A 20,487-nucleotide genomic window follows, 5' to 3' on the forward strand; every position below is an offset into this window, starting at 1 on the left:
TGTTCAACTAAATTTGGCCACAAAACTTTTGGAAATTGTTTCCCTTACTTTTCCAATTCCAAAAAAGGGTTCTGAGGCACTCTGTATTGCATTTAAAAGCCTTTAAATCACATGGAAAAATGTAAAAAAATGATAAAACTACATACAGGTGCGTTTCACCTCAGCTGACCCTTCGTCAGGGTATTTTTGAAAGCATTTCTGTGCCATCACACAGTATAGAGACCCGGGTGTCATACATACAGCATACATATAGCAAAGGTCATGATGATATTTGATATGATGCTGTGAGTTCAAATTCAATCCACTAGGATCCACCAAGATGCAAGTAAATCTTGCAGTGTTTCCTCGGTAACCAAGTGCAGCAGAGGCGGAATGGTAATTTTTGGTTTTAGTTCCCCATCTGCGCCTGTTTTGGTTGTAGTGCAGGTTGCCACATTAAAATTATTCTCAGTTCTATAATTTATTATGATGAAAGCACAATTTCTAAACACTGGGCCTATACTTCTGAGAGGTTTTTGAGGGAAATTGAGCTAAATTCTAACATTTGGTTGCACAGTGGCTGAATGAATGCTGAGGAAACGCTGTCTTGTATCTCCTCAGGTGGACTACAAGGCTGATGAGTGGCTGATGAAGAACATGGACCCCCTGAATGACAACGTGGCCACGCTGCTGCACCAGTCGGCCGACAAGTTTGTGGCTGAGCTCTGGAAAGACGGTGAGTCTCTGAACACATCAGCACTGCAGGATTTTACAAAAAAGTTTTGCTAAGAGCATTACAAGTCAGTGAATCTCCATTTTGATGCAGAAGTGGAAGTACCTTCTCTCATCTATCAGACCTCATGTCTGAATCTCATCCAACAATCTGCTTCATGGTTTCTCTAATGTGGGATGAGTGTTGCCAGTCAAAACACCGAGCGTCACGGAGATAAACCAGAGCCAGAAGACCTTTCCCTAATAGCTGAATGACTAATTAATTGCTCATATTTTTCCCTCCAGTGAACACACATTGTTTATGTTTTGAAGAGATGAAATAAAAGCCACAGTCGCTGAATTTTTTTTTTTTTTGTAATTTGACATTCATTTATTTTGATAGAATTACAGACAGGCCAAGTGGATTGTGTAACTCTTCCTGGACTAATCTTTCTTCTTATTAATGATCAGCTATGATAACCCAATGCTAGCCTGCAATAATAGTAATGCTTTGGTAATGTGCATGGAATATTCCACTGTTAACTCCTCTTTTTCTTTTTATGCAGTGTACATTTAACCAGTGCTTGTGAAAGTTTGTGGGAGTGTGATGTGTGTGTGTGTGTGAGTGTGTGTGTGTTTCTCTGTCTGCATGCCCTAAAAAAAGTTATTCTGAGGCTGTTTCTTCTTCTCTTCTCTTTCTGTGTCTCTGTCTCTGTGGCTGTAGACATTCAGACGTTTCAGAGAGCCTCTTTCTATGACAATGTGTCTGGGCTCCATGAAGCTCCAGGTGAATGATAACAACACTCACTCTAATGTAACCCCCCCCCCCCCCCCCCCCCCCCTCATGGGGCTCAGTGGTCCGCTGCCCCGTCATGGCTGCACTCTGCACCCCTCTGGCTTTGCATGGCTGCTCTGTCCTTGTACTCTAGACTCCTGATACTAAAAGTTTTCATTCTTCCATCAATGCTGGTGGCTTAATGCTGCTCTTGGAGGGTTAATGTGCCAACTTCCTGTTGCTTGAATATTAAGCCAGGTAAGGCATTGCTTGTTGTTTTTATGCAAAGAATAAGGTGTAGTTGGGCCTATATTCGATATTATTGAATATAGTGATACTTCATGAATATCGCATTATTTTCTGTGATATTGAATATCGCTATTCTAGGCTATTGATATTACTAATAACCTAGAAATTTGATGGAATTTAAGAGAAATAAAATGAAATACCGAAAAAAAAGACACCCCCCCAAATATTGCCACGCAATGGAAATTTTAAAAAAAAAGAGAGTAATAAAATTATTGATCTGGTATATTATATATATTGTCCCATTATGTCCCCCAGAATTTTTGGTTGGTGGGGTGGGAAAGGTCTTTAAAGAAGCTTTTAGGCCATTGTACACATTTCCCCACTGAAACTGATGCAAACAAAAGTCTTTAGGTGGGCCAGGGGAGATGCTGCCACACCTAAAAAGGGCAAATACTCACTATCTACACCATCGATATACATTGCAGTAGTGAGGAGGTCTTGAATAAATCCACTGAGGCGGCTCTATTTTAGGACATCCCAACGTCTACATCCTCTAAAAGCATATAGCACTTACCTACAGGCTGGACCCCGAGGGCCTGGGCTGACAGCAGGGAGATGGATAGACACCGCAGCCTCCAAACAGCGCATTTTTTAGGACCACTGTTGGATCCAGAGTTGATTTAAGCTCCTGCTTACTTAGCGCTGGAATTTATAATCTGTTTGACATGAACTGGGGCCAGGGTGGAATATTTGGGTAACCTGTGCGCCAGATATTTGATCCAACTCTGTGTCATTAATCTTCTTTTATTAAAAGATGAGGGGACACACAAGTAAACAGAAGGATGTAGTGTCGCCGTATTGTCGTCCAGTTGCAGATTTAACAGAGAATATCATACTGGGATCGTGTTCTTGACTTGAGCAGAAGTCATTCAATAGTTAAAGAGGAATTTCACCAAAATTGCCATTGATGTTGTTATTCTGCAAAAGTAAAAAAAAAAGTAAAGTTGTTTTGCAAGTTTTTATTAGCTCTCCTAGTGATACAGTGCAATTGTACATCACCAAAATTGTATTGCCTGAGATGGTTCCCATAATTATATAATTATTTTTCTTCAATTTCATAATTGAGATAGACTAGATATTTAATAAAGATATGAAAGTTACTCTCCATTGTCTTTTCCCACAGTCTGAGGCAACGCAGTTTGATGATGTCAACGGATTGTTTTTTCTTTGATCTTGAATGTTCCTTTGCCAAAACTCATAAAACAACTGGAAAGAAAAAAAGTCTAAATGTCAATTTTGATGGAATTATCCTTTAATAATGGAATGCCTTTGTAAAGTGGCCTATTTAAATTGAAGGACATGTTTTGTTGAAGAACTCAGTAAGTCTCATCCTCTGCCATCAGTATTTATACTTTTCTATTGTGTCATTTTTCACCATTGGACATATTTATATTTGCCTGGCAGAGTAATTACTCATCATATGTTATACGTTAGTTCTTTAACTATATAAGGAGTCATTTTGACACGCATATACACACTTACTTTCTAGACCAGTGGATCATTTTTTTGTGTCCTAAAATGGAGACACGATTGGACTAGAGGGAAACGTATCACAGGGAACACTGAATATAACATTCTGCCATCTGCATCTGCCATCTGGTATTAAAAAGGAAACTGACTGATTGGGCCGTTAGCTTGCCTGTATAACCATAAGAAGATTATTGTTGTTGCTGTATTTGGAATGAAAGCTGACTAAAGGATCACTTGCTCCAAAGACATCTGATCAGAAGGGAATCACATAAAGAGACTGATGAAAACTACAAAGCAGGATGTTTGATTAGATGTTTGATTTGGCAAAAAGGTGTACATGTTAAAATATTCATGTACATGCATATCTGCACCTAGAGGATAACACATGAATTAGTATTGAATTAGTAAGTATTACAAACACTCATTCACTCCGTCTTTCATAGAGAACAAATAAATCAGAATGAAACAAATCATACATATCGTTATTTACTAGGTTTAGTTTTTGTTGTCATTCCAGCTCCTGTTCTAGACTAAAGCCAGCGATTCATGCACTTATGGAATAAACTGTCAGCCCCTCCTGTCCTGACAATCAACTTCAGTACTGTATGTTACATGTTAAAGGGGCACTGCCTTGTCTTAGTTGCTTTTTGTAGCCCACTGCTGCTTGATTGGACTGAATGCAATGAGTTCTTTGAGCCAGATCAGGTAGAGTCCTTGTTTAAAACCATTTCTGAACAAAGGGCTTTGTTGTCCAGCAGTGGGCTGGGAGAGAGAAACCAGTTTAGCCCATATAACCAAATCAGCTGATGGTCACTGGTCACATTCGGTAAGACTGTTGTCAAATCAGCAGGGACAATCATCATCTGTCTTCATGCTAGTGTCACAAAATTTGAAAAGAGCAAGTCACCTTTTATTGGCGATGCTTCCTGAAAAATATCCAAATTGGATTAAAATGTCAATAAAAGATGTATGAATGGAGCTCATTGTGTGGGCTTTGCTCTTTTCCACCTTGATGTACCTTACCTTGATGTACTCATATACATATAGCTGTCAGTGAGTATCATATCAGTCACATCAATTACCTCTGTATCCCTCCATTAATATTATTCTCCCTCTCTCTCTGTCTCTCTCTCTCTCTCTCTCTCTCTCTCTCTCTCTCTCTCTCTCTGTCTCTCTCTCTCTCTCTCTCTCTCTGTCTCTCTCTCTCTCTCTCTCTCTCTCTCTCCAGTTGACCGGATTGTGGGTCTGGACCAGGTGGCGGGGATGAACGAGACGGCGTTTGGCGCCGCCTACAAGACCAAGAAGGGCATGTTCCGTACCGTGGGCCAGCTGTACAAGGAGCAGCTGTCCAAACTGATGGCCACACTGAGGAACACCAACCCCAACTTTGTCCGCTGCATCATCCCCAACCACGAGAAGAGGGTGAGTCGCAAGATGGTCATACTTGCCCTCAGTACCAGCTGACCTCAGAACTGCTCCACCTGTCACTTCTGTTTTCTTTCTCGACTATCATTTCTAGAGGTTACTGTAGATTTACTATATCATGATGCCCTCCTAAACAAAAACAACTGTGACAGAAGCCATAGTGTCTCCTAACAGGGTCAGAAACAGAGAGAGAGAGAGAGAGAAAGAGAGTGCAAGACTTGGGCTTTCTGCCTCCATAAACAACACCTTGGAAAGAGTACAAGAAGTCAAACAATAGAATGGAGATTTATGGGGTCTGTGGGATTGTTAAGCGATGCCTAATGTATTCTGGGGGTGGGCTTTGACGAGATGCACTTGTTTCAGCAGTGACCACAAATGACGACAACAAGCAGTGGTATGCTAAAGGAGGAGGACAGGCACACTGCAGGGTTTGTCAAGGGCACAGATGTTCCTCAGACCCAGATATAGGTCTAGCATGTATAAAGCACTTTTAAAAACAGATTCAAGGTGAAAAACAAGATGTAAAAATATTCCTAGAAACCAGGTTGCCTAAGGTTACAGTCGAGTCTTCTCTCTGACTTTGCCAACACGCCTCCTCATTCATCCTCCTCTTCTTGTTCCCCTTCTTCCCTCTCCTCCCCCAGGCTGGTAAACTGGACCCCCACCTGGTTCTGGACCAGCTGAGGTGCAACGGTGTCCTGGAGGGGATCCGTATCTGCAGACAGGGCTTCCCCAACCGCATCGTCTTCCAGGAGTTCAGACAGCGGTAACATTCCAATGATTACCATAATTAGATACATATTGCAGAAACGACATGCACCAGTGTTTCAATGTTGAAAGTCTCATCCTCTTTCCACTTTATTGGACATGATGTGTGACTGCATGAAGCCCAGCAGTAAGTTTTTGCACTGTGTTGATGAAAGATGGATGATGGATCTGGTGTCATCCTGTTCTCTGATATTCTCTGATCCTTTTGAAGTCGTTTGATCTCTACAGAGCTCCACCTGTCACTCAGGAGACAGAGGCCTATGACTCTCTCTCTCTCTTCTTATACTCTCAGTCAATATGGAGGTTCACCCGGTGACTCTCTATCCTCATAATGCTCCTCTCTCTCTCTGTTCTGCGTCCAGGTATGAGATCCTCACTCCCAACGCCATTCCCAAGGGCTTCATGGATGGCAAGCAGGCCTGTGAGAGAATGGTACGGACCTGGGTCACAGCTTAGTATAAAACAGAAACACTGTCATTGGTGCCTCAGGGGTCATGAGGACCGCAGTGGAAATAAGTTTCTGACTTTATTATGGTATTCTCATTGATTTTATTTATGCCTGATGTGAAATAGATGAAATAAAATCCAAATGTTGTTTCGATTTCTCAGTAACCCATCTCAAGAAACAAAAGTCATGAAGAAATGTATTGGTGAGCTTACATTAAACATAAACATCATAAACATACTGTAATGTTCACCATTCTGAGATGATTCTGAAGTGATGCACTTGTTAGAGTTTAGGATAGAAAGGATGAGTTCCTATAATAGGCCGTCATGACTAAGACACACAGGAAAAACTCTTTCTTTCACGCTTTCTTTCAACTCTCCCTTGTAGCCACCAAACAGGGCTGTTATGCATTAACCCATCTCCTCCTCTCCCTCTCTCTCTCCATCCCTCTGTAGATCCGAGCCCTGGAGTTGGACCCCAACCTGTTCCGTATCGGCCAGAGTAAGATCTTCTTCAGGGCCGGGGTGCTGGCCCACCTGGAGGAGGAGAGGGACCTGAAGATCACTGACATCATTATCTATTTCCAGGCCGTCTGTCGAGGATATCTGGCACGCAAGTGAGTAGTGACTAATGTTGTTCTGCCACTGCTCTCTTCAGCTGAGAGCTACTTAACCTCATAATCATTTTTATCCAATGGTCCACAATTTGTAGCAATCACAGGATTATAGAGGGGAGTCTGTTACACTAAAGCTTTGATATAAAAAAAAGGTATTTTCTACTAGCATTGTCTCTCTTCCTCTCTCGCTCTAATGCTCCAGGGCCTTTGCTAAGAAGCAGCAGCAGCTGAGCGCCCTGAAGGTTCTGCAGAGGAACTGTGCTGCCTACCTGAAGCTGCGGCACTGGCAGTGGTGGAGACTCTTCACCAAGGTGTGTGTGTGAGTGCATGTATACATAGAGGTTTAGAGTATTGGTCACCAATCTCAACAAGGTCCAGTAGAGAATTGGCTGTGTGTTAATAATGGCTAAATAACAAGGCACGAAAAAGAGAGATACCTGAAAAGATCATTATGGTGTGGATGTAGATCTATTCAGTAACGTTATAAGTAAAATTTAAGAGTCTGATAAGGTAGATTTATTTCGCAATTTTAGGTTACTGTGACACAGGAATATCTTGTGTTTAGTCCCAGCCCCTACTCCAAATCTCTACGAACTTAAGCTTGGAGTCAGCACAGTTACAACAGTCACAACCTAATCAAACAGTTGTTTTTTGACTTTGTTAGCTAGCCAATTAACCAGCAGGCTAATTTATCAAAGTGACCCAATGTTATAAACTACTAGACGTTAACGCTAGCTTCTACTAGTGTGCAAATCAGATACGTTTACAACAAGACAGTGATGGTTAGCTGACCAGATAATTTGCTAGCTAACAAGCTGACATTAAACACAAAATCGATCAAATTTATCAGTGGTGAAGTGATCATTTCCCAGTCAAAAACAGCACATAAATTATGTATGATTTCCTCTGACCTCAGGACAATTTTGGATCTGGTGGACATTCAGTTCTGGCAGCTACAGACATTGTTGACATGGACTATTCTAGCATGCACGGATGATTAACAGTCATCCATGTTATACACTTGATTTGTAATCTGGCTCTTTTTTTGTGTGTGTGTGTGTGTGTTTGTGTTGGTGTGGGGAGGTATTTGTGTTTTGTTCTTGCAATTAAATTTTTTCTCTCTGTGTGTTTCTATAGTGTAAAAAGCTCAAAATAAAATATTCCAAAAAAAAAAAACAGCACATAAATGAACCATGTCTGTAATTCTGTTGAGAGTTGTATGTTTAGAAAAGCCATCAGCTATTCACAGCCGCTGTTGCCCAAGAGCTGAAGACCTCCAATATGGCCGCCAGAGGGTTACATCACCTGAAAGCCTCTCTATCCTTCTGCACCCCCAGGTGAAGCCCCTCCTTCAGGTGACCAGGCAGGAGGAGGAGATGCAGGCTAAAGACGAGGAGCTGGTCAAGGTGAAGGAGAAGCAGAGCAAGGTGGAGGGAGAGCTGGTGGAGATGGAGAGGAAACACCAGCAGGTCAGTTACAACCAGAGCCATCTTCTGCAGCACTAGTGCCAAATGAGTAGAACATACATTTAATTTGAGCTTAATTTGGACTGCCATACAGAAGATGATGCTCAAAGGACACGCATTTTTCTTGTGTGTCTCTAGCTAATGGAGGAGAAGAACATCCTAGCAGAGCAGCTGCAGGCGGAGACGGAGCTTTTTGCGGAGGCCGAGGAGATGAGAGCCCGCCTGGCTGCCAAGAAGCAGGAGCTGGAGGAGATCCTCCATGACCTGGAGTCCAGGGTGGAGGAGGAGGAGGAGAGGAACCAGAGCCTGCAGAACGAGAAGAAGAAGATGCAGTCCCACATCCAGGTGTGTCCTAGGGACAGAGCTGCAGAATTTCAAAGCTAGAGAAAATGAAATGCAGTATTGATATGATTTTTCTCTCTTTTACTCTACTTTACATCTGTGTTGTGTGTGTGTAGGACCTGGAGGAACAGTTGGACGAGGAGGAGGCTGCCAGGCAGAAGCTGCAGCTGGAGAAGGTGACAGCTGAGGCCAAAATGAAGAAGTATGAAGAGGACATTTTGCTGCTGGAGGACCAGAACTCCAAGTTCCACAAGGTGAGAGAGAAGGCTCAAGCTATTCTCAGCCCAGTTAAATTAGCTCAGGGCTTAGGGACGAGTCTGAAGGTCAGGAACAGAGATATATCTCAAGCGTTTCTATTTAAAATCATCAATGCATGCATAAAACATTTGAGTTGAAAGATTTTTGTGTGAAAGATTCTAGAGGGTCTTACAGTCACTTGTGAACATTTCTCCTTCACTGCCCATTGAGTATAAGTCTCTGATGGCATGCAGGCCACTTACTGAGAACATAGAAACATCTTGATGATGACTGGAGAGACTTATTGTACACTAACCTGCCTGTCTTCCTCTCTTCCCTCTTAGGAAAAGAAGCTGCAGGAGGACCGTATCAATGAGATGACGTCTACGCTGGCTGAGGAGGAAGAGAAGGCCAAGAACCTGGGCAAGGTCAAGAACAAGCAGGAGATGATGATGGTCGACCTGGAGGGTAAGAGTGTAGAGTAAATTACAGTATGCATCGAAAAAGTAAACTAGAATAAACTTAAAGAGTGTGAAAGACGCTAGTTCGGTAGAAATTTGAGGCTATTGTGGACATTTCTACCATTCTAAAATAAAATACCTTTCTTGTTGCTCAGTTAAACTTTGTTCTCCTCTGTCTTTTTCCAATTCAGAGCGGCTGAAGAAGGAGGAGAAGACCCGTCAGGAGCTGGAGAAGGCTAAGAGGAAGCTGGACGGGGAGACGTCCGACTTCCAGGACCAGATAGCCGAGCTGCAGGCCCAGATAGAGGAGCTGAAAGTTCAGCTGGCCAAGAAGGAAGAGGAACTACAGGCACTGCAGACTAGGTAGGAGATACTGGGGCCACTGTAGAGGAGGATGGAACAGAGCAAAACATAGAACGGAATAGAATTGAATAGTTGAAGGTATTAGATGCTTGTTGAGAGTGGCCCAATTGCCTAAATCACATTTTTGAAGTACTGGCAGTACTGGTGAGATCAGTTCACTTTGTTAACCAACAAAGTATTATATAACTTTAATCTGAGACGTTGTAAACTAAATAGGGTTTTTTTCTAATTGAGTTTCAGCGCTGAGTCATTGAGATTGTGCTTCACATAGTGACTCAGTCTGGGGCGAGTGCTGCATAGCTGTACAGAGCTGTCATCACACTCTGCTCAGAGACATATTCACACCTGGCATTTTATATGGCACATTTTACTAGACTGACTGCACTCCAGGCAGGTATGCAGCTGTAATCTAATAATCTGGGTGTGAGAAATAGTCTGTGAGCACTTACCATTATTATGCTCCTTAGTCATGACATGGTGCAGGCTGGCCGGACCACCAAGACAAAATTTATTTATTCAGTGGACCTCACTTCATTGGAATGTGTGTGTGTGTGTGTGTGTGTGTGTGTGTGTGTGTGTGTGTGTGTGTGTGTGTGTGTGTGTGTGTGAGTGTGTGTGTTTTGTGTGCATGTGCAAGTGTATCTAAGGCCATTCTGATAAGTGGCCTTAAAAACATACAGTTCCATCAAGATCAACTCCAACCAGTCTCCATCCAAAGAAAACTGGAGACATCAACTGCTTTATATAGAACTATGACTTTGAAAATGTGTCTCTACTGCCACCCAGTGGAGTGTTTATATATAGCAGATGTGGTCACTCTAGCATATTGGAGTTGTTTTCTGTTTTTTGGGGGGGGGTTTTCTGGTTTGTTTGTGTTTTCAGTTTAGTTCATTTTTATATAGGATTCCCATATTCACTGTACAAGTGCAACTGCACAGCTACATACACTGCCAGGCAAACGTTTGGACACACCTGATTGAATGTACTATGTTTTTCATCATCTTAAAGCCATTTTGATCTAAAGGCTTATGCTTAAATGCTTGAAATTTGTTTCTTAGACAAATGTAAATAGTGAAGTTGATGCCTATGTATGAATTTCTTTCCAAAGCCTTTGCCTTTCCATCAAGGCAAAGGGCGGCTACTTTAAAGAATCTAAAATATAAGATAGTTTTGATTTGTTTAACACTTTTTTGGTCACTGCATAATTCCATTTGTGTTATTTCATAGTTTTGATGTCTTTACTATTATTCTAAAATGTGGAAAATAGCAAAAATAAAGAAAAATGTGGTGTGTCCAAACTTTTGACTGGTAGTGTATATCATACACAGTAATGTAAGAACTGCTGTGAAATCGCAGCACAATAACCACACACATCACAGTCACAGCATCACATTATGCATGCAGTATGCATCCACCTGAGATATGTGTGCATGCCCTTCACTGTGCTGTGTGTTTGACAGGGGTGAGGATGAGGTGAGCCAGAAGAACAACGCTCTGAAGCAGGTGAGGGAGCTGCAGGCCCAGCTGTCGGAGCTGCAGGAGGACCTGGAGTCGGAGAAACAGGCCAGGAACAAGGCTGAGAAACTCAAGAGGGACCTGAGCGAAGAGCTGGAGGCCCTGAAGACTGAGCTGGAGGACACGCTGGATACCACCGCCGCCCAGCAGGAGCTCAGGTACTCAGCACTGAGCTCTCCTCTCCTTGACATTTATATTACGGAGAGTGGGGCGTTTAGCTGACAGTCTTATTTAGAGGGTCTTACATCAAGCACAGCAGTAGAATAAGCTTAAATTCATTTATTATCAGTAGAATATGTATAAAACATTCCTGATTCCCTAGAATATCTGTGTTTCATCAAAAATAGAGAAGCACTAAGTACAGAAAAAACTATTTTTTTGCTTGTTTGTTTCGTTTTGTTCTTGGTTTTCAATATAACATGTATTGCAAACTCTCACATTTAGGCATGCAATATCATAGTGTAATTCAGCTTTAAATTTAGAAACTTCCAGTGATGCTTTTATCAACCTTCTCTCCTCTGGCGGATTTCAGCAACGCTCACTATTGATTTTAATAGTACAACATCTCTGGTGCTTCCTATAAACCACATAAACCACAATGTTCATTGTAAATTATGCTGTATTTAAGCTGAATGAAGCTATTTAAGTGGTTAAAACTTTCCTGGGTCCCTGCTCTCCATAGGACCAAGCGTGAGCAGGAGGTGGCGGAGCTGAAGAAGACCATTGACGAGGAGACTAAGAACCACGAGGCTCAGATCCAGGAGATGAGACAGAGGCACGGCACGGCCCTGGAGGAGCTGTCTGAGCAACTGGAGCAGGCCAAGAGGGTAACACAGCTGTCCTTAATCTACTGAATATCACCAGATCAGCTTGAAAAGTCTTTAAACTCTCACCTGATTACAGCAGCTATTTGTTTCACTTCTATTGAAAGCATTTACTGATTTGACTTCATGACCAAAAGAAGATGTTTTCATTCAGTTTATTGAAGCTGATGTAAATACTCAACATTTTAAACAGTCCTGTATAGTCATAAGCAGAGGTGGAAATGTTGCTTACACACTTGCTCACTGGTTAGTTCTTCTTAGCCCACATGAGAAAAATCCCCCTCCCTGGACAGAATTTTAATTGGGTCTGATTGAAATGCCATGGAGATGGAAGGAAAACAAAGCCAGCAGGTTGGTGCCCAAAATCCAGGCCAAAAGGGAATCTGCAAACTAATAATTAATTTACTTCCATGTACAAAAAACCATCCATTTATTTATGTTAGTAAGTTATGGTAGGGCACTTTAATCAAATAAAATGACTGCAGAATTCACAGATTTTCCATTTCCTGACAGGTTTAGGCCATGTCATAGGTAAGTATTGTCTGATGTCTGTTCTTTGCTATGTCCATAGTTCAAAGCTAACCTGGAGAAGACCAAGCAGAGCCAGGAGAGCACCAACAAGGAGCTGGCCAGCGAGGTGAAGGGCCTGCAGCAGGCAAAGACCGACTCCGAACACAAGAGGAAGAAACTGGAAGGTCAGCTGCAGGAGTTCATGGCCAGAGTCACCGAGGGAGAGAGGACCAAGGGAGAGCTGGCCGACCGCACACACAAACTACAGGTTGGTGGGGCTGAGTGGGGTGCAGATACTGTATTGCAAACATGCATTCATTAATACAATTAAATCATTCCCACCAAGAAGATTATTGCAACCAAAAATGTTTCATTTTGCGGAAAGTTTTCTCAAAAATTGTGATGCAATTTGAGGAGTTTTAGGTGTTTTGTGCTTAAAATTAAGGGAATTGTCAAGGAAAAAATAGTACCAAAGTAACACTAAAGAGATCCTGAAAAACTTCAATTTTTATAACCACTTCAACTAAAAAACTGCTTCAACTACTACAACTAGCACAGTAAGCACCAAATAAAATTGGTCCATTTGAATTTGTTTCATGATTATAAAACTATAATCACTATAATTTCATTTTTGAAAAAATGCTCATTTATGTTTGAGGCAGGCTTTGCGTTCTTCTGACGAACAGTATGCAAACCAAAGGCTCATGATAAATGGAAACTATAATAGTGCAGGTTAAATGAAAAACAGAGTGCACACAACGTTTTACACCTGTAGGTGTGAATAAAATTGACATATGAAACTTCAACTCATTGTCATGTGAGTCATCCTCAATTTCCTCCCTTTCAAAAGCTCCACTACAAAGTTATTGGTTGTAGTATAAGTGCAGTTTGATTGGACCTTTTTATGCAAAAAAAATTGTTGATTGGCCAAAATGACAAGCGTTCTGTTGATTTGGCCATTTCATGCAGAAAAATTGCAGTGATTTTGTAAAATTTCAAGCTCCTGCAAATACTGTAGTGATTGGATGAATTTGCATTAATTATTGGGATAGCTAACTAAATCACAAACATACAAACTCACGGGGCATACACACACAGACATGACACCAAGACACAATAAGTAGAAATACACACACACACACACACTTGCACTTCCTTTTACATAGACACAAAGATTCCTTTGCATTGCTTCTTTAATTTAGATTTTTATTTTGTTAAAAATACTTGATATTGATAACCTGGTCTTAACCATTGTACCTCTCTCTGTACAGACTGAGTTGGACAATGTGTCCACCTTGCTGGAGGATGCAGAGAGAAAGGGGATCAAGATGGCCAAGGATGCTACTGGACTAGAGAGTCAGCTACAAGACACACAGGTGAGAATTTTCTCATATTTTGAGAAAGTTTGAGTTTTAATCACCAAACTAAATTTCTTGCGTCATGATCTTGATCTTCATGATCATTCAATATTTTTATGTTGTATTGTTCAAAATTAGATGACATTATTGATTGTGCTGACATATTGCACTCGACTCTGTGTGTGTGTGTGTGTGTATGTGTGTGTGTAGGAGCTGCTCCAAGAGGAGACCCGTCAGAAGCTGAACCTGAGCAGCCGTATCCGCCAGCTGGAGGAGGAGAAGAACGCTCTGCAGGAGCAGCAGGAGGAGGACGAGGAGGCCCGCAAGAACCTGGAGAAACAGAACCTGACGCTGCAGGCCCAGGTAGGACAGTGTGGTAGGACTACATGGAGATGTGAGAGACTCCGCTCTGCAACACACACACACACACACAAGGATCCCGAGAACATTTACTTAACATGTATACTTCTTTTTCCACACTTTCCTCTTCCGGGTTAAAAGCCTCAAACTTCTAGGCTACTGCCACCCCCATATTCACATGTTCTGAGTCTGCAATAGATGTAGTACTAATTAACTCAGAATTAACTCACATAACATAACCCACAAGTATCAAAAGTTCTGTCATTCTGATTCTGAACGATCATGGTTGTCTGATGAATCCCTCCTCCTATTTGCTTGTCTGTAGTTGGTGGAGACCAAGAAGAAGCTGGAGGATGACGTTGGAACGATGGACGGCCTGGAGGAGACGAAGAAGAAGCTGCAGAAGGACATGGAGCTGACCAGCCAGCGTCTGGAGGAGAAGACCATCGCCTTCGAAAAGATGGAGAAGACCAAGACCCGTCTGCAGCAGGAGCTGGACGACCTGACCGTGGACCTGGATCACCAGAGACAGATCGTCTCCAACCTGGAGAAGAAGCAGAAGAAGTTCGACCAGGTGGGAGCTCACATTATTGGAGATATATAGAAGTTTGAGTAGAGTTCCCATCCTCAAAGACACATTTGAACCTTGTCACATCATCACAAAATACCAATCCCCGATACCAATCCCCTCCCTCTCTAGATGCTGGCTGAGGAGAAGAGCATCTCGGCTCGCTACGCCGAGGAGCGCGACCGTGCCGAAGCTGAGGCCAGGGAGAAGGAGACCAAGGCTCTGTCCATGACCAGAGCTCTGGACGAGGCCCTGGAGGCCAAGGAGGAGCTGGAGAGGACCAACAAGCAGCTGCGCGCCGAGATGGAGGATCTGATGAGCTCCAAGGACGATGTGGGCAAGAACGTGAGTGTTCAGATGGATGGTGAACCCATTTAGGATTAGAGCAACTTTCCCCAGTGTCCTGTTTTCACTCCATCGCTGCAGAGGGAAACATTTAAACACAGCTCACTAGCATCCTCTAACTCTCTCGTCCCCACCAGGTGCACGAGCTGGAGAAGTCCAAGCGTACTCTGGAGCAGCAGCTGGAGGAGATGCGGACCCAGCTGGAGGAGCTGGAGGACGAGCTGCAGGCCACGGAGGACGCCAAGCTGCGTCTGGAGGTCAACATGCAGGCCATGAAGGCCCAGTATGAGAGGGACCTGCAGGGCCGCGACGACCAGAACGACGAGAAGAAGAGAGCGCTGGTCAAACAGGTGCAGAACAAGCTGCTGATTCTGGACTTAGCATAAAAATAACCTATTGTTGGCAACATTTTCAGCAAGCAGAGCATTTTCAAAACTGCACTTTTGTATTTTTAAGCGTAGTGAGATAGGAATATCTCCTCTCATTGTTCCCTTCCCATAATTCTCACACCCCTCCAACGACTTGTACTGGCTCCTCCTCCAAGGTGCGAGAGATGGAGGCAGAGTTGGAGGATGAGAGGAAGCAGAGGGCGCTGGCTGTGGCTGCGAAGAAGAAGCTGGAAATGGATCTGAAGGATGTAGAGGGTCAGATAGAAGGAGCCAACAAGGCTAGAGACGAGGCCATCAAACAGCTGCGCAAGTTACAGGTAAGGATTTCATGCTCATACTTGAATCAGTTTGTGCATATGTCAGCACTAAGAAGTCATTCTCAACAATATATTGTCTCCTCCAGGCCCAAATGAAAGACTACCAGAGGGAGTTGGAGGACGCAAGGGCTTCCAGAGACGAGATTTTCGCCCAGTCCAAGGAGAATGAGAAGAAACTCAAGAGTCTCGAGGCTGAGATTCTGCAGCTGCATGAGGTACAGGACAGCGGGACGGTCCTGGTCCTTAAAAGCCAGGTTCATGCCGGTTGGGACATTTTTGTGATGTCTTTTGTGTTGCATGATGGGTAATGTCTCTCTGTGATCTCTCTGCAGGACCTGGCAGCATCTGAGAGGGGCCGGCGCCACGCAGAACAGGAACGGGACGAGCTGCAGGATGAAATCTCCAACAGCACCTCTGGAAAGTGAGTTGTACTCCCCCACTTGACCACAGCTTATATTCTGTCAGCAGAATCCACACCTGGTTTATATAAATGTTGTATGTAAATATTTTAACCTAGTTAGAGCACCAGATGGGTGGGGTTTACTGCATCAGGACCATTCAGCTTATCAACCAAAGAAAAAGTATACTAAATTGTTTTTTAAATACATTCCTGTGATGACATCCCAGTTCTCCAGGCAGGTTAAATGGTCTGGTTAAAAATCTTTATTCTAACATATTTTCATATATTCTAACATAGCATCTTATGGAAGTCTCTGTCACATGTTGTTCTCAGTAGACCACTGTTTATGTTTGTGTGTCAGGTCTGCTCTGATGGATGAGAAGAGGAGGCTGGAGGCTCGTATTGCCCAGCTGGAGGAGGAGCTGGAGGAGGAGCAGGGTAACATGGAGCTACTCAATGACCGCTTCAGAAAGACAACCATGCAGGTATGGTCTAATACTGGAGTAGAAGTGTCAGATGGCAGAATTACATCTATATTGACTATATCTCTATTCTGTATGATGAAAAATGGAGACAGTAGTAGAATCTATAAAGGAACATTACATGAGGTCCCCACATAATACTAGTCCTGCACGAATAGGGTTTTTGTCTACTACAGGACATGCACTGCAAATGCAATACATTTATGTAGATAGATTAAATCGATAGTAATGCTACGTACCAATATATACTGTATATGTATATATAAAACCACAAATCAAACAAAATGTTTGATTGAATCTTTATTTCATGTTTACTGAGCATACGCTGATTCTACCTCCCATCACCCCCCTCTCCCTTCCCCTTCTCCTTGCCTTACTTCCTCCTCCTCACCGTCTCGCCCCTCTCTCCCAGGTGGACACCCTGACCACGGAGCTGAGCGGGGAGCGCAGCGCGGCGCAGAAGAGCGAGAACGCCCGGCAGCAACTGGAGCGGCAGAACAAGGAGCTGCGGGCTAAGCTGGGCGAGCTGGAGGGCTCGGTGAAGAGCAGGTTCAAGGCCTCCATCACCGCCCTGGAGGCCAAGATAGCACAGCTGGAGGAGCAGCTGGAGCAGGAGGCCAAGTGAGAAATGAATACTTTCCTCTCCTTCACACACTCTCCATCCTTCTCTCTGCCATTCCATTACTTCCAATAATACGTTATTATAGAGCAGTAAAAAACAGTAAAATGTAAAAACCAATATGATAAACAGTAAAAATGGCAGGCACAGGGTTAAAGAATAAAATGGGCAAATGCAGTGAGAACAAAATAGGTAAAATCAAATAATGTGAAATGTGTTTTAAATGTCTAAAACACATTTTTATGTTTACTTGAGGTACTAAATCTTCCTCCACTACTTCCAAACTACTTTCCACACCCTGCCCACATTCCCACTCTCCCTCATCTCCTCATCTTCCACCCTACTCTTCCTTTCCTGACGTTTCTCTAACCTCATCTGTTCCTCATTGTAGGGAGCGAGCAGCAGCCAATAAGATCGTGAGGAGGACAGAGAAGAAGCTGAAGGAAGTCTGCATGCAGGTGGAGGATGAGCGTCGCCATGCCGACCAGTTCAAAGAACAAGTAAGGAATGGCAAATGCACATCAAATTTCAAACAATGAAATGAATGAATATTGCTCCCCTCCCCTGAAAAGTATACAGAACTTAAATTACTTTACAAAAAAAGCAGAGGACACGAGACTCTAGATCTCACCTATGACAGGGACCTATCTGTCATTGTTGATAGTGCTGCTGTGATTAACTGTTTTGGGCCATTTCTCCCCTGGTCCTGGCAGACTGTGTCTCACCTGTGGTCCTCCACCTGTCCCCCATGTGTTGTCCCTACTAGGTTTTTTCAAATCAGTCACTGTGAGCATATTGTCGTTATCAATAGCTCTCTGGCCACTGGTATAGTTCCTTCTAGTTTTCAACATGTAGCAGTTCAACCTCTCCTTAAGAAACAGAATTTTGACCCTTTGTCTCCAACCCATCTCCATGACCAGTGGTCTTTTAGCGGCAAATTCCAGGGATTGTTGCATTTTTTATTTTTAGAGATTATTTTTTGGGGCATTTTTGCCTTTATTGGATAGACTGAAGTAAAGAGAGAAAGGAAAGACTGGGAGAGAGAAGGGGATGACATGCAACAAAGGTCCTGGGTTGGATCCAAATCCAGGATGTTGCGTCCACATAATATGCACCCCAGACCACTGAGCCACCAGGAAACCTAGGGATTGTTACATTTTAAAGGATAAGGCCGGTGTTTTTTAATGCATTGCTTACCGTCAACAAATCCTATGAAAATAACAAAATCAACAATGCGTTTGCTCTACTCCCGTTACTTTCTGACTTCCCACGTACCGTTTTTAGCCGTCAACCCGGAAGTCATTGGCTCCAATTGTAAGCTAAAAACCTTGAAATACAGCTCACAAAGACATAGTTTCCATTTTAAAAATCGCTAACTGTTACCACGAAAAGTCAGGCTGTTGTAGTTATTACCAAATCAAATTCAAATGGGAACAAATTCTTCATTACGCCGGGGACTATTTTCAGTGCTACGGAACTACTTTCCTGAGATCGCAAAGTGTTTACAGCCGGTTTATTAAGTTGTTTGAGGAAAAAGTCGGCTGGCCCGGTGCATCGTGATGATGAAATATGTTGCCCAGAGCAACGGCATGGCTCTTTGACGTGTTTTTAACCCTTTTTTTAATACAATGGAGTTCTATGGCTTCATTGGGCACCGCCTACATGGACGAGACTTGCTGGCAAAACAAAATCATTGCTGATTTTGTTATTTTCATAGGATTTGTTGACGGTAAGCAATGCATTAAAAAACACCGGCCTTATCCTTTAATTCTTTTACATCTCATAATTATTTTAGATATTTTAGATCTCATCTTATTCTCCATTTACATGCTTCTACTTGGATATTTTAGATGCAAACAACAAATCTTCACCGTTATGCCGATGACACACAGTTATATCTGCTTATATCACTTAACTGCACTAATAATCTAGCCAGTCTTATAAACTAGTGCTGGATGTTGCAAAATTTTCTACAACTTAATTAATGATTAAGTTGTAGAAATATTGAAAGCCAGTAATAAGAAACTTATATATCTTGATGCAAATTTTAGCTTTGAGCTACGTTACCCTGCTGCCCAAAAATGTTGGCCTTGTCATGTGTTTAGTATGGCTGTGTGATGTGTGTTTTTTCTCCTGTGTGTGTGTGTGTGTGTGTGTGTGTGTGTGTTTGTGTGTGTTTCAGATGGAAAAGTCCAACTCTCGTATGAAGCAGCTGAAGCGTCAGCTGGAGGAGGCTGAGGAGGAGTCCACCAGGGCCAACGCCTCGCGCCGGAAACTGCAGAGAGAGCTGGACGACGCCACCGAGGCCAGCGAGGGCCTGAGCCGCGAGGTCAACACGCTCAAGAGCCGCCTCAGGTACGGAAGCAGGCTCTTTTACATTGATGCCCATGTTTAAAAACTGGTGACAAGAGCATTTCAGCCAAACAAATGTTAGCAATGTACTGAACATAGAGCACATCTGGGAGCATGAAAACAGTGAGCGGATATTCCACTCTTTTCCTGCTGTAGCTTTTGCTTTTTGCTTCTTGTTTCTGGCGTACTTTTTGCCTCTGGTATAAAATCCTCCCCCCCCCCCCTCCTCATGTAGGCGTGGCGGCCCCATCAGTTTCTCCTCCAGCCGCTCAGGCAGGCGTCCGCTACAGGTGGAGGGAACTTCCCTGGACCTCCTGTCCGACGATGAGCTGGAGAACAAGATCACCGACAACAATGCCAACGAGACACCAGCACCCCAGCCTGAGTAGAACCCTTAACCTGAACCGTTGCTCTCCCCTCCGCTTATCCCCCCCCCCCCTCTTCACCAGGATACCCCAGACCCTCACAGCCTGAGTAGGGACCCTCTTCTTGCCCCTACAACCCCAGCCTGGATAGATTTGTCCTCCCCCCACCCCACATGCAGCATGACCTAAGCAAAGATTCACACTACTCTAATCCCAACATTTCCCGTCTTACCTGTCAACCCCAAACACCAGCAGTGGACGCCCCTCTGTCTCTTTACCACTCCAGTTAAGGTTGTGAGAACCGCTACTCTGCCTTACCCTTCCTAGTCAAGCTGCAGGGCTGTGTAATAGCAACGTCCATCGTGCATTGAGTATTATTGGCTCCTTCAATATCCTGTCTGGGACTCATTTTAAACCGATAGAAGTGGTTTTCTGGAAAAAAAAACATGAACCTTACATATGTGGGCACCGAAAATAGACTGATAAGCATAATACTCCTATTTCCCTCAAACACTCATCAGAATTAAGTATATCTTTTCTGACTGAGTCTATCCTCTCATAGTTGGGTGGCTGCACATGTATCTGTATGAACATGTGTCTTTGGTGATGGTGCACAATTGGACCAGAATTCAGGTGTTGGCTTCAAATGCTAAAATGATAGCATAGCAATATTTCAGAGGAACGGATCATGATGAAAGCAAACAGCCTTCTGA

General features: G+C 43.2%; 1 protein-coding gene across 7 annotated transcripts in view; it reads left to right on the forward strand.

Moving 5' to 3' along the window:
• Positions 1-19,798, forward strand: part of LOC139913865 (myosin-10-like) — a 62,373-nt gene extending 42,575 nt beyond the window's left edge. For 6 of the 7 annotated variants that reach the window (XM_071902016.2, XM_071902019.2, XM_071902018.2 and 3 more), the window contains 27 exons: positions 601-715; positions 4,473-4,666; positions 5,314-5,435; positions 5,800-5,869; positions 6,341-6,501; positions 6,704-6,812; positions 7,839-7,970; positions 8,106-8,312; positions 8,426-8,563; positions 8,891-9,014; positions 9,199-9,370; positions 10,831-11,043; positions 11,568-11,712; positions 12,281-12,487; positions 13,491-13,595; positions 13,788-13,940; positions 14,263-14,511; positions 14,638-14,850; positions 14,988-15,200; positions 15,395-15,556; positions 15,643-15,771; positions 15,889-15,977; positions 16,318-16,441; positions 16,851-17,059; positions 17,449-17,557; positions 19,240-19,412; positions 19,645-19,798. In XM_071902016.2, the coding sequence (XP_071758117.2) occupies positions 601-715; positions 4,473-4,666; positions 5,314-5,435; positions 5,800-5,869; positions 6,341-6,501; positions 6,704-6,812; positions 7,839-7,970; positions 8,106-8,312; positions 8,426-8,563; positions 8,891-9,014; positions 9,199-9,370; positions 10,831-11,043; positions 11,568-11,712; positions 12,281-12,487; positions 13,491-13,595; positions 13,788-13,940; positions 14,263-14,511; positions 14,638-14,850; positions 14,988-15,200; positions 15,395-15,556; positions 15,643-15,771; positions 15,889-15,977; positions 16,318-16,441; positions 16,851-17,059; positions 17,449-17,557; positions 19,240-19,412; positions 19,645-19,798 (4,191 nt within the window). Of the gene's footprint in view, positions 1-600; positions 716-1,414; positions 1,478-4,472; positions 4,667-5,313; positions 5,436-5,799; positions 5,870-6,340; positions 6,502-6,703; positions 6,813-7,838; positions 7,971-8,105; positions 8,313-8,425; positions 8,564-8,890; positions 9,015-9,198; positions 9,371-10,830; positions 11,044-11,567; positions 11,713-12,280; positions 12,488-13,490; positions 13,596-13,787; positions 13,941-14,262; positions 14,512-14,637; positions 14,851-14,987; positions 15,201-15,394; positions 15,557-15,642; positions 15,772-15,888; positions 15,978-16,317; positions 16,442-16,850; positions 17,060-17,448; positions 17,558-19,239; positions 19,413-19,644 lie in introns of all 7 variants that reach the window. The other variant, XM_071902014.2, reaches the window with a different exon arrangement.
• Positions 19,799-20,487: the final 689 nt, after the last annotated feature.

The sequence above is a fragment of the Centroberyx gerrardi genome, chromosome 7, assembly GCF_048128805.1.
Source record: "Centroberyx gerrardi isolate f3 chromosome 7, fCenGer3.hap1.cur.20231027, whole genome shotgun sequence".
Classification (NCBI taxonomy): Eukaryota; Metazoa; Chordata; class Actinopteri; order Beryciformes; family Berycidae; genus Centroberyx; species Centroberyx gerrardi.